Source organism: Plectropomus leopardus, chromosome 18, assembly GCF_026936395.1.
Source record: "Plectropomus leopardus strain MGB_pleo_1.0 chromosome 18, ASM2693639v1, whole genome shotgun sequence".
NCBI lineage: Eukaryota > Metazoa > Chordata > Actinopteri > Perciformes > Serranidae > Plectropomus > Plectropomus leopardus.
This window is the reverse complement of record NC_142193.1, coordinates 29491897-29508674: the sequence shown is the minus strand read 5'-3', so window position 1 is coordinate 29508674 and position 16778 is coordinate 29491897. Positions and strand designations below refer to the sequence as shown.

Below are 16778 nucleotides of genomic sequence, written 5' to 3'. Positions count from 1 at the left end.
TATATCAAAAAAACTGATTTCTTTCAATAACATGACTAGAAAGCAATGAGCAATGAGAGAAAGAAGAAGAAATGACTCAAAAATTAGAAAAAAAAGTAATAAAAAGTAGAAAGAAAAATAGAAAGAAAATTACCTGAAAATAAGTTAAAAATAAATTTAAAAAACTGGAAATTACCTGGGAAAATGCTTAATAATATATATTTTAATTCTTTTCCATAATTTTAAATATGTATTTTGTTATATATATATCATATATATATTTTCCTTGCTTTTTTTCCCTAGACATTTTGTCCCTTATTTAAAAAAAAAAAAAAGGACAAAATGTGCTCATTGCCTTTTCCTCATGTTTTGACCAGTTTGCTTCGTGTTTAAATACTTGTGAAAGGCGTCCGAAAGCAACACAAGGAAAATTATGTCACTCCAGGTTTCAAAGGGTTAATGAGGAGCTACAACAATGTTTGAAATGTTTATGTTTGAAATAAATCAAATTAAAATCAGTTTTTTCGTCTTTCTTGTTGAGAAACAGTTTATTCAGATAAAAGACAGCATGAAATATCCAGCTCACGAGAATATTGTCAGTACATTTGTTCTCTGTAGGAGAGTTTATTCACCACATGTGACTTCTTCTTCAGTGAAGTCACGTTCTGAGTCACATGTTAACAGAAATCCAATTTTCTAATCCATTCAAAGGCGGCACATCCGGTCACATGACATGAAAAAAAGGGACAAACTGCTGATCTCATAGTGACGCAAGTTTGTCCGCGGCAGAAATTCATTATAATTTCTATTTATATTATTTTAAATAGATTAAATGAGATGATCAAATAGAAAAAAACCTTCATTTTTAATTTGATTGAATAATATTAATTTAAAATTTTCTCTTAAAACAATAAATAAAATTACAGATGAGCACAAAACAGTAATAAAAACTATATTAGTGTCATAGTTGATACCTGGCTACTTTATTTCTCCCTTCAGCTTATTGTTTGTGGACGTGGGGTCGATCAGTAGTTGCCACACAGTAACCGTCTCGTAAATGTTTAATAATTGATCCCTGTCCGTGCCTCAGGACAGATTCGATCGTCTTTTGTTCATAACAGAACAAACTCGTCCAGACTGTCGACTCTCCTCCGTTCGTTCTTCCTCTGGATGTAAGTCAGATTATTTGTGGGCGCGTTGGTTTCCTCCTCCTCCTCCTCCTCTTCCTCCTGACTTTTTCCTTCTGCAAATATAAACATGGGGTACGTCCCTGCAGACGTGGACAGAGCCTACGAGAGACAGAGCAATAATGCAATAAATGCAATGTACAGTCTCAATATGATTGACTCTGCTTTGTGGAAAATGTGTCTTTTTGTAAAAAATGTGTGATTTTTAAAAAATTATTATTTTTTTTTTCTAACCATAAACTGTTATTATTATTTAAGTGATTATTATCATCTTTCTATTTATATTATTATTATAATTTCATATGTCAGTGAATGTTCCTTTTTGTGAAAATGGATGAACTTATTTATTTATTTTTTACTGTTGGCATTTTGTATGTTTTTGGGTAGTTTTTGTTTTGTTTTTTTACCTTAAACTGTTATTATCATTTAATTAATTATTATTATTTATAAAAATTGTCATTATTTTATTATTATTAGAATTTTATAAAAAAAGTCCTATGTCAAGGAATGTTCCTTTTTGTGAAAATGGAAAAAAAAAGTTCAAGAAAAAAAAATGTAATGTACATTGTCGCCAATCGATGCTCTTTTTTAACAGTATTTTAGATTTAAATTCATTGACGGCAGCAAACTTTCTTCAGCTCGACCAGGACAAACTGAAGGCCTAATTTTTGGCCCTGAAGCTCAGAGAGAGAAACTGATTTTAAACCTACAAACACCGGCACTGAAACCTTTTCAAAGAATAAAAAAGAGTTGCATTTATATTGAAGCACAGAAACGTAGAAACGTAGAAACGTAACTAAAACAGCATTTTATCATCTTAAGAACATCGTGAGAGTGCAACCGTTTCTCTCTCTCTCGAGCCGATACAGAGACACTAACGCATGCTTTCATTAACTGCAGAGTTTAATATTGTCATGTTTCTGGTCGTCCTAAGAAAAGTATTTCTCAGTTACAAATATTACAAAACTCAGCTGCACGTGTGCTGACTCGGCTCTGGTTTTATTGTATAAAGCACTTTGTGTGACAGTTTCGTATGAGAAGTGCTATAAAAATAAAGTCTGAATAATTGAAATAATCTTCTCTTCACCATTTTAGGTGACTTCTGCTTCTAGCTTTACGTTTGCAACAAAATGAATTCAAGCTCCACAGCAGCATTTTAACCCTTTGAAACCTGGATCGACACTAGTTTTCTTTTGCTGCATTTGGGCGCCTTTCACAGTTGTTTTGATTGTTGTTTGGAAGAAAAGGCAAATGGCATGAAATCAAATTGCAAAAAAATAAATAAATAAATAAAGATGGCCGTAAAATGACCTGAGAATTGGCTTTAAAACGGAGAGAATTGTTACAAAAATATTAAATAACTAGAAAAAATACCAAGAAAATTAAATTCATAATTATTATAATTATATATTTTTACATAAAATTAGGAAAGAAATATATATAAGACATATAAAAATATATTTTTCAGTGAATTTACTATTTTTGTTATTTTTCTTTTCCTTTTTTTTCAAATTTCAGGTCATTTTCTTGTTTTTACTAATTTCTTGCTGTTTTTTGGGTCATTTCCTGTAAAGCTGCTTGTTGGCTTCTTTCCAAGTATTTGAAAAAAAATCAAGCTAATTTGCTCTGATTTGAAAGGGTTAACAAGCCAAACACCGCGATAACATACCTCACTAACAGCTGCACACAGAGACTCAAAGTCCTTTTGGCCTTTAGCGTAGAAGCCGATGGTGCAGCTGGGGTCCATGCGGGAGAAAGCCATCTTCCTGGGATATTTACAGTGAAACGACTGTAAGCGAAAAAAAAGAACAATCATCAGAAAAAAAAGATTTTCTAGATTCAGAGAAGAATATTCCTGTAAGGTCTGTTGTGGATTTTATAAAAGCTGAGTTTGACACCTATTTTGAATTTGCTTCAGTTACCAACAAATCTCTGAAGACGATTAAATTTCACTGTAACTGTGCGCTTTTAGCGCTGATCTTTGAGACTTTTTGCTCCAAATGTATGAATTTGATCTAATTTTAATGTGAAAATAGTACAGGTGCACCAAGAAGCTACTTGTTTGGCAGTGCAAGTGGACAAACACTTCACTCTCTGCAGGTGTTTTGAGGATTACGGTCTTTTTTTGTCTCGTTTGTGCAGGTAAATACGGTGACCGACAAGGGAAATCGTGCTGCATAAACAAAAGCAAACGCAAAAGCTGGAGCTCTTCCGCTGTGTGAGTGGATATGCAGCTTTTAATTTCTGCATGTGTTTTCGTATATGCAGAGTTTCTGTATTTGAAGCAGGTTTCTGTTTTTGCAGCGTTTTCCTTTTGCATTTGTTTTCCTATAAGCAGCGCATTTCTGTATATGCAGCATGTTTGCCCTTGTTGGCCTTCGCAGGTAAGCTCCCAAAAAAGTGTGCAATTCTTGTGAATGCAGGCTTTTTAGTTCAACTTTATGTATAAAAAATATATATGTATTTTAAATACATACCTAAAAATGTTACACTTTTATAGTTGAACCACTTGGACTCAGCCTGACTGAGCAGCTCAGCGGTCACAGAGAGGAAACAGAACCAAAAGCGAAAAGAAGAAGAGAAATGTGACTTCCTCATACCTCCAGGGGAAAGTTCTCCTTCGTGATATCCACTGTGGGCTGACAGTAATGAGGGTCCAAGTACAGCAGGTGCTCATCTTTCACACAGCAGAGCCAGAGTAAAGAAAATAAAGTGAAATGAGTGGTATCAAACAGCTGAGAGCGAAGATTTTGACGAACTCTGTCCTGCACGTACCCTGGAAGCCGACGAAGAACAGAGAGTGCTTCGGTTTGCCTCCGATGATCCCGATGCAGCACCGTAACGCCAAGAGTTTCTGTGGGAGAGACAGAGGAATCGGGTTTGTCGTTTGTTGTACCTGCAGGACACACGATGTTGTTTTGGAGCAGAGAAAACACTGTCACGAGTTTCTTTCAAATAAACCGAAGTGTAGCTGTTTAACTTCAGCTGGAAACTCACTGAATCCTCCACAAAGGCCCAACACCCAGAGCCACTGCCGCTAAATATCTCCCAATAAACTACCTTGTTTTAACCCTTAGGGCCCACTTTAACATTACATACACACTTGTATTACTCTGTGCACAAAATGCACTTTTCAAAATCAAGCTATAAAAATCAGTCCTAATCAAAAATGTCAAATATACATTGATTTTCTGAATTTGAACCATTTAAATGTCAGCTTTTTGTTGTAATGACACTATGCTTTTAGATGAAAAAACAAAAAATAATTATTTTCAATATACTCCATGCAAAGTAGATTTTTTTAAGTGATCACAGCCGAGTATATGTCAGTAACTAGCAGCAGCATTGATTATTATACATTATTATTTTTTGTGCAGTGTCAAATACTCACATTCATATCTGCACACAAAATGCGCTTTTCAACATAAAGCTTGAAAAAATATTGTACATCAATATTATTTATTTATTATTACTGCTTTCACTGACTTCATTTTAAAAACAACATTTGTCCTCATCATAAAATATCAAATATTTGTTAATTTTCAGATTTTTAACCCTTCAAATGCCTGGTTTTCGTAATGATGTCTTGATGTTTTTAGATGAAAAAAAAAAACCAAACAAAAAAATGCATTATTTTCAATATACTACCTGCAAAGTAGTTTTTTTTTCGATACTCACAGTCTGGGATAAGTCAGTGATTTGCACCTACACTGACTGTGACAGTGCACCTCGTGGAAACAGCATATATTTTCTCCATATGCCAAATATGATAAAAATGACGTCATCAGGTGGAAAATAGTAAAATTGATCAAATTTCAAGATTAAACAAAAATGTGCGTTCTTGCCAAAATGTACGCCATGTGCATGAGCACAGCCAAAATTATCAAAAAGATGAAAAATGAAAAGTGCGTTTGAAAAATGTGCCAAACAGTCCCTAAGGGTTAAAGATTGCAACCTGGAGTAAACGTGTTAAATATTGTTAGTTTACTTTGACACATGTGATGTAGGATTGGTTGAGATCTTGTCCTCCGAGTCGCACAGGAACCAGGATGATGACGGACTTCCAGGACTGAGGACGAGGACGCTCACACAACCTCCTCACATCCTCCAAGTAGACTGGACACACGGAGGAAACACACACACAAAGACATGTCCACACGCTTCAATTACTCTTTCAGTTTGGCTCGAAAACTAAATTTCAGCGCCCGACAGCCAGTCACATCTACAAATCTGCTTTTCTTTTCGACATAGATGAGCTTTGCAGCTGCCGTATGGAAGCGTAAGCAGAGGGGAGAGGTGAGTTTGGGGAGCTGACTGTTTTAAGCACATCTGCGTCCATTATGCCCTTTAGAGGACAGAACAAATAAGTGGTTAAATAGGCGAACAAACTTTCTTTTTGAGCGACTTTTAAAGGGCTATTTCGCCGATTTTTGTATCAAAACTGTGGGTAGAAGGTGAACTGTGGAAAACATCCCTCCATCTAACCAGAGCCTGGAAATACCCCTGCATCCCAGCAAAACACCGTCCGAAGACATGTCTTTCAGCTGTGTCTCGCTGGCTCTCGGGGTTGCTAATCAAACTACAGACTGCACTTTTGCATTTTTGTATCGGCCGCCACCAAACACACGGAGCATAACAGCAGATTCAGACACAGACTCTCTCTCGTCTCTAAAACTCAGACCGAAATCAAGATTTTGTTTCTTCACTGTGTATTTCAGAAACAAACTTAAATGTCCCATTTGAGGACACTTTTCTTTACTCCACCTGGCATTGTAGGAAACTAAGTCTTTCGGCAGAGGATCTGTGATCGACCCTCCATGGAGTTACTTTCTCAGTGGACCCGGAAACTTCTGTGCAACCTCTCAAAGTCTACTACCAGGCAGAGATAACAGATAACAGAAATCCTCACTTAAAAGCATCTGTCCTCTTATCACTTAATAAACTCAGGGATGACGACAGGACTCACCGGTGCAGTCTTGTGCCACATACACGACCAGATTGGGCAGATCTGCTGAAGCCGCCACAGCTCTCCTGAAATGAGATTAACTGCAGGATCTTACAGGTTCTCCGTTAAAGCTGGTGACGCTTTTATTGGATTTTTTTGACTTTGGGTCTCACCGGAGGATATGTGCCGCGATGGAGGGTCCGTACCAGTCCCCGGCCTTCTTCCCTGAGCTTTTCCCCAAATCCACCAGCTGGTGAATCCCAAACGGGGCTGAAGGATGGTCCGTGAACCACGACACCACCCTCCTGTGTGTGGCCTCCATGGGTCTGTCCAGGAGGGAGCCCAGGCTCAGTTTTCGGCTCCTCTTATTCGGCACTTCCTTTGAATCCAGTCCAGGTTCTGCAGAGTCTGTGGGCCGGATCAGGAGCAGGTCCATGTCGTCTTTGACCACACGTTGGCTCGCAGACCAAGTCCAACCTGAAAATGATGCAGAGATGAAGTAAAATGAGTGAAATGATAATGATAATTAGGGATGCACGAAAATGTTCGGATAATGAAACTTATGACGTCATACCGATAATTCCGATAATACATTTTTTGGCCGATAAACAGAACCGATAATAAAAAGGAAGAAAAAAAACAAAAATGTAAAAATGAAATTGATTTTGCTCTCGAAAATGAGTTTCTTTTACAAAAATGTGATTTTCCAGCTTTTTTTCGAAAATGTTTTTTTTTTTTAATAAAAACTCACAAATTAAATTCATCTGTTCTCACCACATCTCAGCCGTTCATACCCTCAGGTAATGAAAAACAAACAAGAGGAAAGAATCGGTTATCGGTATCTTATCGGCCACGAGAAGCTGGAAATTATCGGTTTATCGGTATCGGTTGAAATAATCATAATAATCAGAAATGTCGGAATTTGCAAGGTTTGTAGAATTTAAGGACATTTCTTAGGTTTAGGACATATTCTTTAGGATTTTGGACACTGCTCAGATTTTAGGACATTTTTGGATTTAAGGATGTTTTTAGGATTTTAGGACATTTGGGGGAGCCTCCACTGACACTCTGTTTTGCTGTTGTTTTATAAACTCTGCCACCTTACGTAAACTAAAAGTACAAAAACAGTTCCCAGTGTAAATCACTTTATTTTTACTGTCAGTTAAGAAAATGTTTGGGGGGCCACCCTGCATTCAAATGGGGGCCCGTTTGAGTATCGCTGCTTTAGATGTCCAAACACAGGGGACAGTATCTGACTGTATCTGTTAATATTCAGTTTGGACGTTTGGACAGGTGACGTCGTAGTGTCCCGTGTGTCCTCACCTGGAGGCATCAGGTGCAGGAGCAGTCCCTGAGCCAGCAGCATCTGCCCCGAGCGTAAAACACAACCCCAGCCGCCGTCGGTGGTCAGGGAGCCGCCCGGCAGCGGAGGGAAACCCCGTCGGTACGTCAGCCACAGGAGAGACGTGAAGGAGCGCCGGAAACGCTCCCTCTCCTCTGAAACAGAGACAGGAGTTAAAACTCCTCCGTGTTTTTTAGATCACCTGACAGAGAGCTCAGCAGGCGTGACGGCCTCACCGTGATCCTTGAGCTCGTAGGATTGTCCCAGCATGACGACAGGAGAGCTCTTCTTAAATTTGGATTTCTGCTTCAAAGACCAGCCTGAAAGACAAACAGTTTTATCTCATAAATCTGCAGAAAATAACCAGATCTGAACTCACGGCAGCAATATGAAATCTATCAGTACGGACCATATTTGACGCTGTTCCAGGCTGAGATCAACCTGGACTTGAGTTGTCCCCTGTCCTCCGTCTCCTGCTCTTCCCTCCTCACTTCCTGTCGCCGAGGCCCGGCAGTGTCAGAGGAGAGGAGGAGCCAGTCGTCCATCAGGTCACCTGTGGGAGACTGACCGTCGCGGCGCGCCGAGGAGCGGTTAGGATTCATAACGACGACCCGGACAGGAGGGGCTCCTGAAATCCATCGCAGCCTGCGAGCACACCGAGAAAACACCGAGAGAGCACAGAGAGAGCACGCGTCACGTATATGTAACGTTTGAACAGCGTTATATACACGTGACACGAGGACAGGAGGACTACAGGAGACACCGAGCTCCTGGGGACAAATATTTAAAAGTCCCAGCACCTCTCCGGCACTGGTGTTAACTCTTCTGTTTGTTTTGCATCTCTTTCTCGTCATTATGTATCTTTTTGGGGGTTTTGTGTCTTTGCAGTAAATCTAGTGTGTTTTTTTGTGTCTTTGTAGTCGTTTTTTGACTTTTCGTGGTTTAATTGTGTGTTTTTGAGGTCATTTTAAGTATCTGCGAGGTCATTTTACCTTCTTTTTTTATACTTATTTTGTGCCTCTCTGTGGTAATTTTGTGTGCATTTGGGGTTATTTTGACTCTCTTAAGACGACTTTATGTCTCTTAGAGGTAATTTTGAGCTTTTTTTGGTTATTTTGTGTCTCTTTCAGTTCCTTTGCATCCCTTCGTGGTATTTTGTATGTCTTTGAGGTTATTTTGTGTCTCTGTGAGGTCATTTCTGGTCTCTTTTTGGTCGTTTTCTGTCACTTTGTATTCATTCTGCGTCTCTTGATGGTTGTTTTGCTTGTTTTTCGTGGTTATTTTGTGTCTCTTTCATTTCCTTTGCATCTCCTTGTGGTGTTTTTGAATCTCTTCTCGTGGTAATTTGAGTGACAGTTTGCAGGTGAAGGCTGGATGGATGGGTTCAGTGATCCATCCACGGTCAAAAGCCCCCGAGGGATGATGCAGCCACGCTCAGTAACTTTCCTTTTTTTCTGAAAACACTTCTGCCTGGATCTGATGTTGAAGTTAACCACAGAAAAGTCAATGATTCTCCATGACTGTAAGTAAAGAGGGAAACATGTGACCTCGTCCTGTGACTCCAGGAATTTCAGATATGTTCATTTAGCTGCTGCTGGTTTTCTATCTTTAACCACATTTGGCTGCTGCCTCCAAAACATCACAGTTTGATTCAGACGCCTGCGACGCGCAGCAGTCACACACTCACTGATACAGTATGTGCAGCTACATTTCATCCAGTAAAAATATTAATGCAAAACTGTAAAAATACTCAAGGTCCTGTGTCAAAAATGATACTTTATGGAGCGTTTCAACAGTAAAAGTGCTAATTCTACAGAAAAATGGGACTTTGTTAGATGGTTAATACTGATGCATCAGTGTGTAAGTAGCATTTTACTGTTTTGGCAGGTTCAGGTGCGAATAACTTTAAACACACGACGGCATGAAAGCTCTGTGGAACCAAAAATTGCAACTTATGGACAAAATTTAAAAACTTTATGGTGACTTTTTAAGGACTCCTAATAATAAATAAAATAAAATAAATGTCTTGCACCCACTGCTTTTCAAACATTACATGATTTCAGCTGGCAAGCCTGCATGAAGCCATAAATAAACAAACATATATTTATGTATATCAGTCGAGTCTTGGTTGGTATGGCCTTAACTACAACACTACTCATTGGTAATCTGTAACCTATTACATTTCCAAAGTCACCTTCCAAACACTGAAACCCGCTGGCCAAAAAATTAACCATTTGCATGAACTAACCAACACCAGCGTCACGTCACGGGTGAAAAATGTGGCTTTTTTAAATTTGATTTTACAACCCCAGAATATTATCGTCAACTTTTAACTTTCAAACATTGCATTTTTTAATACCCAATAACGACACATTTACCCAAAGTCATCCGGGGTGAAATATCTGCAGTTTTAGGGAAGATAAAAAAAAACAAAACAACAACAAAAAAACACAAAACGAAGTCACACCGCCTCCTCACCTGTTAAATAAAGAACAGTCCCTTACAAATGTAAAGCGACATAAAAGTCAAGTACAATGAAAATACAAGTACCTGAGATTTGTATTTAAGGAGAGTACTTGAGTAAATGTACTTAGTTACATTACACCACTTGTTATCGACACGATATGTGAGATACGGTCACAAATATTAATAAAACTATAAAAGCAAAAACAAACAGTACGTTTATAACCACAAATATGAGATACTACAAATGAAACATAACTGGAGATTTGAAAAGGTTTTAGGAAATTTATCCGCGTTCATGTTTAACTCTTTCGACCTCAGAGTCCGACTTTAATGAATGATTTAAGCATGAAAAGTAGTGTTTTACCTTTATTCGGGCTTCGTCATCTCGTCTTTAGGTAGAATAAATCATCATGTGAAGTTCAGAGGAGCTGCTCGTCTGTTTCGGTTTGTTTTTATCGGAGAAACTTCACTCTGTTTCCTCCTGAAGCCAAACACTGGATTTACGCTCACTTCCTGTTTATGCTGGTTACGTGGAGGCTCCGCTCTGATTGGCTGACAGCGGACCAATCACAGCGAGCCTCCGATTATCCGTCTGGACGTTAAAGTTTATTTATGTTTGTTTGTTTATTTATATCGGTGGAAAGTAAACAAAAAGTTGTACATTTACCGAAGTACTGCCATTAAGGCAACTCATTTATTGTACTTGTACTTTACTTGAGTTTTTCATTTTTTTTCATTTCAAATATTGCACGTTTGTACTTTCTGTGCAATTTAGCACATTAAGATTTGGATATATTGTTATTGATTACAAGCTGCTCAGCTGTTTATAAAGTCATTAAAATTAGCTCCATCTTATTTTTTTAAAAAAAATTCCTTTTATTGGTTACCTTATTTTTGTGGCCTTGGGTGCCTTAAAATGTGCTATATTCTGTAAAATGAGTACTTTTACTTTTTGGTACATTAAGTAAAATAATTCACACTTTTTTTTCTTCTTCATAATTTTTAAACATTTTATGTGTTTTATGCTACACATAGCATCAAACATATTTTTATATTTATAAATATTTTACATACTAGTATTAAACATTGTAGCATAATATATATTTCACATAATAATGTTAAACATTTCAGCATAATGCACATACTTTACAATTTATATTTTTTTACATACTTCTTATTTCTATTTTCTTCAAGAATTTCTTTTTTTCATTTTAGTATTTTTTAAACTACTTAAGAGATCTGAATATTTCTTTTTACCACTTTTTATTTATCATATGCAACAACAATTGCAGAGATGCGGTCATTGTCAATAAAAATCTAATGTCTCAGGATCCCTCCAGTGATGCTTATTAAATATGTTTAAAAAAGGAAGTAAAAACAAAATAGGAATCTAAACATAAAATACTGCTAATTAAAATAAGGATAATAAAAATACATAAAGTATGAATATGTATAAACATACAGAAGTGTAAACTGCTGTAAGTAAAAGTATATGAAAGTGAAGTGATAATATAACTGCACTTACTATGTGCCACTTTATACTGATCATGTTATTTTTTCTCAATAAATCAGACACATTGAGGAGTTTCTCTGCATTTTATTACATTTCTGCACTATAGGCTTTTTTTTGCATTGTTTTTTCACAACAGTGGCTAATTAATACGCAGCAATGTAACGGACAACAACAGTCAGATCGCGAGTTGTTGCTGTAAAAAAAAAAAAGTCAAAAACTTGGACAAAGATGGACATGACAGCAATATCACAACGTCAGACACATGGGATGAAACCGCACACGACAGGGTAGCCACAGATTGGGTCGATTTCTCGTTCTAAATGTAAAATGTATAAATCACTAATTTTAGTAGCAAAGCAGAAATTCACTAACTTACGATGACATGTAAAAACGTCAGAATAAATAAATAAAAAAGTTTAATAATAAATAGAACAAATAGAAAAATACTTAAATAAATATACAAGAGCAGTAAATAAAAACATTTGACACAAAATAAAGTGCAATTTTTTTTTTCACGTTACACAAAAAAAAAACACAGATTAAAATATCGGGTTGATGTCTGCTGACCTCTACATCCTAACGGATAAAATCAAGATTTTTTTAAGCTCTGACTGAAAATTGATTTAAATGTGCATCCGAATTAATGTATGAAATGTACACCTGTTTTTCTTTATACTTTAGGACTTTTGGTGTGATGTGACGTCGACCACAAGGTGGCAGTCTGACACAAGTCTGAGCCGAAACTATCAACATCATTTTTCTGTGGAACAAACGAGACCTCAGCAGCTGCACTCCTGACTTTGTCGACTACTGAATCACTGATAAGGATGCTCCGTTTTATGAAACTGGGCACTGTTGGATTGCATATTATCATACATTTAAGTGTAAACAAAAACAAAATAAATCACATCCCTAAATAAAAAGACTGGCACTTTCCATCACACCTAAAGTTACACAATATACGTCTGCATTTAAATAGAAAAGAGTGAGTGAAAGAGCGTTTCTAGCCTACTCTCTTATAAGTGCGACTTTCTTAATGTTTTCTTTACACACTTTATTCCCTAAAAAGAGTCTGAACATCCACAGTATTCTAAGGATGCACCGATTTAACAGCCGGTCATTGCTTTCTATGGAGGACAAAAAATGACAAAAGTATCAATAAATAAATCAATGTAGAAAAATCTAAATAAATAAATACAGAAAAAAAAAATAATTAAAAAAATAGATGCAGACAAAAATCATTTAAAAAATGAGAAAGAACAAAACATATATTTATTTATGTCCTGCTTTATCATTAACTTTTCTGTATTTATGTATGAATTTATCTATTTATTTCCATTTTTTCAAAATTTTTAGATTTTATTTTTGTATATTTACTTGTAGATTTATTGATTTTTTTGTATTTATTTATTTATTCCTTTCTATACATTTATTTCCAAATGTGGTTCTTCTTTCCAGTATGTTTTTATGTATTTATTTAATTATTTATTCCTGTATTTTTTTTATACATGTATTTATTTACGTATTGATACTTCAGTCATTTTTTTTCCTCCACAGGTATTGAACATTATTTGCCTTGTTGACTGCCATCCTACTGGTAAATAAGATAACATTCATGGATGATTGTAGCCAATATTTATCTGTTTTTCATCTATTTTTTGGCAGACTGAATGCTGTGTTGATTATTTGTGGTCTGGCTTTTTTGGGGGATATAGTAATTTCTGCACAAAAGAAGGAAAAAGAAAAAAAAAGCATCAGATACCGCACAAATTTTTGTCTTAAACATTGATGTCGTTATCGGTGCATCCCTAGTGTTTTCACTTAATAACCTTTAATATATAATTGCACATTTCACTACGATCAATGAAAACGTTTTAAACAAAATCTATTTGCTCGGCTTATTGCAGCCTTTCCCTCTGTCTTCTCTTCTTGTCTGGAGCACAGTGTAAACTCAGAAACTGGGGACACCAACAAAAAAAACAACAAAAAAACAAAAAGTGGTATTATTAGCACATTGCATAGTGTCCCTGTGCAAGTTCATCTAATCTACCTCTTTCTATTCCACTCAAATTCAGCCCTTAAACACATCTGAAGCACAACAGCTGATTCACCGAAATCCATCATCGCCAGCATTTTGGTCTCTGAGCAGCCCAGTCACCAGAGGAAAGTGTCGGTGTGATACGTTTCTGCAAACTACGAATATGTGCATTTATACGGTACGTATATATGACATCAGCGTTTCTTAGCAGTAAGTGAGCTGACGGTCGCTGGGAGGTGGAGGGGATGATGGATGGGACGACGTCTGCCCAGTTGCAGACCGCCATTTGAGACCAACAAATAACAAAACTTGGTTGTGTTTTAGTGAGTCGTTGCTGTGTTTCAATCAGCTTCATAGGCTTCAGACATGGCCGTTTTGTAGCGACCTGTCGGTGTGTTTTTGTTGGCTTTTTAGGTTTCAAATGTGGGTGTTTTGTAGCTATTTGTCAGTGTTTCCATCTGTTTTTAAGGCATCAAACATGGGTGTTTTGCAGCAACCTGCAGCTTATTCCAGTGGATGTTTTGCTGCAACCTGTCAGTGTTTCTGGTGGCTTTTTAGGCTTCAAACATTAATGTTTCATAGCAACTTGTTGGTGTATTTCCACTGAGTTTTTAGACTTCAAACGGGATGTTTTGTAGCAGCCTGTCAGAGGGTTTCAAATGGCTTTTTAGGCTTCAATCATGGGCGCTTTGAAGTGACTATTTCAGTGCATTTCCATTGGTTTTTAGGCACCAAATGTGGATGTTTTGTAGCACTTTGTCAGTGTGTTTACATTGGTTTCTATTCATTTTGTAGCCACCCATGCTGTGTTTCCTTTCAGTATAGTGACATGATAAACGGTTGTTTTTTTTTCTTTTTACCAATACATAACTACATTTCCAGCCGGGACTGTGCCACAAAAAAACAGGTATTTTAAGCCCAAACGTGATCTTTTCCTAACCGTAACCAAGTGATATTTGTGCCTAAACTGAATCACATGTTAACTTCAGTGTTGTTTCAACAAATCCGCTACATATAACTTACCAACGTGTTCTGCAGAAACTTAAAACACCAACATTTTTCTGGCGATTGGGCTCTTGGTCCTGTTTTTAGTTTGTTTGTTGCATTCTTCACTACATGATACACACCTTAACTCTTCAAATACAGGAAGTACAATTTGATCTGAACTGAACGATGGCACTGGAGCTGATCCGAAATGCGACTTAATGCCCATTTAAGACAGAATCCTCCGTGTTTACACAGTTTGCCAGTTGAAAGTTGTTCACAGTGTTCACCACCTTTAGGTCTGCTTTATATTTTTCAACTTCTTTTTAAATATTCTTTCATTTTCCATGTACAGACATGCATTAAGACATTTTTTTCTCCTATATACAACACATTGAACATACAGTACATACACGGGCCTACATTACGATACCATGTGCGCACCAACATGGCTGCTGCTCACATCTCGTGTGTCTACATGTCACATGTCATCTATTTGGTGTTATTTCTTCAGGCATTTATGTCTCCTCTCCGTTCACAGTTATTCATGATATGTCAGTGTGATGCTACAGTAAAAGGCATTACATGGGAGAGTCGGACTCTTTCGTATCACGAGTGATGCTTGGAGCTGCGACTTTTATCAGACTGGACCGAGCCGGAGGTCGCAGTCGGAGCTCCTCTGCGCCCGCCTCCGGACGAAGCCTCTGGTTTTCCCGCTGTGCTTCCTCGCTTCTCCTCGCTTGACTTGGAGGTGTCTTTAACCTTGGCGCCCTCTTGTGATCCCTTCATTGGCCCCAGCACCGTCTTGGCGACGCTCGTGAGCTGGGTGACAAAGCTGGCTTTATCTCCCGGAGACATCGGGCGAGACTTGCTCGAACAGGGCGAGGCTGCAGCAGAGGAGGGCGACATGGGGTACTCCTCCAGGACCTCCAGGTGCGCCCGCTCCTCCTTGGCCACACGGTGTGATACCTTCTCCGTTTTGGATCTGGCAGCAGCGGGCGCATGAGTTGCAGCGTGTATTTGAGCCTGCGTGGGGACCGGCGGTGCAGGTCCTTTGATTTTCGGTATCTCGGTTGCTTTATCGATGCTTCCTTTCTCCGCCGTCTCAGTGACTTTACGTGGTTTTGACTCTGCGGACGATGCTTTCTGCGTGTTTGTTTTTTCTGTACCTGCAGCACCTTTCACTTTCTCCTCAGTTTTCTCCGGAGCTTTAGCTGCAGGTCCGCTGTCCGTCTGGACGCTCTGATGCTTGGCTTCTTGTTGTTGCGGGCTCTTTGATGTGACGGGAGTCGAGCTTTTCTCGCCGAGTTTACTCTTGGATACCTCAGAACTTGACATTTTTTGAGGTTTGTCCCCCGGGCTCGGCTTGACCTCTGCAGTGGATGAAACCGGTGCTGGACTCACGGTACTCTTTAGAACCGCAGCGGTGGATAATTTTTTATCATCGGTTTTGGACTCAGCTTTAGCGGCGGCGCTCTCAGTTTTCGCCCCGCTGAGCTCTGCGGTCTGAGTGTCTTTCTCTCTTGTTGTGAGCAGAGTGTCGCGGCTGAGCGGCGACTCCTGCCTCCCCAGCCTCCTCACAGGCTTCAAGCCTCCGATCTCCCCTCCCATGGGGGGAGAGGGGGAGGACGACGATGAAGGAGATGGGGGAGCAGGTCCGTTCTCTCCTTCCATCTCCAGCAGACTCTGCAGACTGTGCTCGCAGTGGAAGGACTCTCTCCTGTAGTCTCCGTGTGCCACCTCCAGGCTGTGTTTACGTAAAGACACGCCGCCCGTCAGAGGAGAGGGCGACGACGATGATGACGAGGAGGAAGGTAGTATCGGCGCTCCTAACTTCTCTGCCGACTGCACCCGCTGCAGCAGGGGGGACCTGGGTGGCTCCGCGCTTTTGGGACGAGGGCGTGCGACAGGAGGCGAGGAGTGCAGCTTGGCGGGGAACACCTGCGTGGTGTTGGAGCTGCCGACCGTGTGGCCGGTGAGAGGCGGCGGAGAGGAGGTGGTGGGGGAGGGGGTGTGAGCCAGCGGGGACAGAGGGATGTTGCCGGCAGATTTGCAGCGCGCCGAGCGGTACTGGCGGTGCAGTTTGGGAGAAAGGCCGTGCAGCGAGCTGGGCCTCATGTGGTGAGAGGCTGCGGGGGAGTTTGGGGTGCTGGAGGCGGGGGAGCTGCTCTGAGAGGAGGTGCCTGAGGACAGCAAATAAAAGTTGTGTTCGCATCAATATATTTCAACATTTTGTTTCTGTGTGATGGATCAGAACAGAAGAGAGAAAATGGGATAACGGTGAGATAAAAGACATGAATTAAAGATGAATGTAATGCCCCCCG

At 39.1% G+C, this 16778-nt stretch overlaps 2 protein-coding genes across 7 annotated transcripts in view; both read right to left on the bottom strand.

Annotated features, from left to right (window-relative positions):
- Positions 1-487: 487 nt before the first annotated feature.
- LOC121957187 (cysteine protease atg4da-like) lies at positions 488-10443 on the bottom strand. The gene is made up of 11 exons (XM_088090964.1): positions 10284-10443; positions 7863-8098; positions 7690-7773; positions 7435-7608; positions 6285-6588; positions 6133-6197; positions 5155-5282; positions 3942-4020; positions 3767-3843; positions 2836-2955; positions 488-1268 (listed from the first exon to the last, which is right to left on the bottom strand). The coding sequence occupies exons 2-11, from the start codon at positions 8053-8055 to the stop codon at positions 1092-1094; spliced, it is 1401 nt and encodes a 466-aa protein (XP_087947090.1). The 5' UTR covers positions 8056-8098; positions 10284-10443; the 3' UTR covers positions 488-1091.
- Positions 10444-11501: 1058 nt separating this feature from the next.
- LOC121956177 (microtubule-associated serine/threonine-protein kinase 1-like) overlaps positions 11502-16778 on the bottom strand; it is a 61983-nt gene continuing 56706 nt past the window's right edge. For all 6 annotated transcript variants that reach the window (XM_088090961.1, XM_088090962.1, XM_042504303.2 and 3 more), the window contains one exon: positions 11502-16637. In XM_088090961.1, coding sequence (XP_087947087.1) covers positions 15064-16637 — 1574 coding nt within the window. In that variant the 3' untranslated portion in view covers positions 11502-15063. The remainder of the gene's footprint in view (positions 16638-16778) is intronic.

Excerpts from the sequence above, each read along its gene's own strand:
- LOC121957187 (XM_088090964.1), bottom strand. The coding sequence starts at position 8,055 with ATGAATCCTAACCGCTCCTCGGCGCGCCGCGACGGTCAGTCTCCCACA. Across the intron at positions 7,609-7,689 it reads CTACGAGCTCAAGGATCACG|AGGAGAGGGAGCGTTTCCGG; the intron begins GTGAGGCCGTCA and ends TCTCTGTTTCAG. Across the intron at positions 6,589-7,434 it reads CCTGCACCTGATGCCTCCAG|GTTGGACTTGGTCTGCGAGC; the intron begins GTGAGGACACAC and ends CATCATTTTCAG.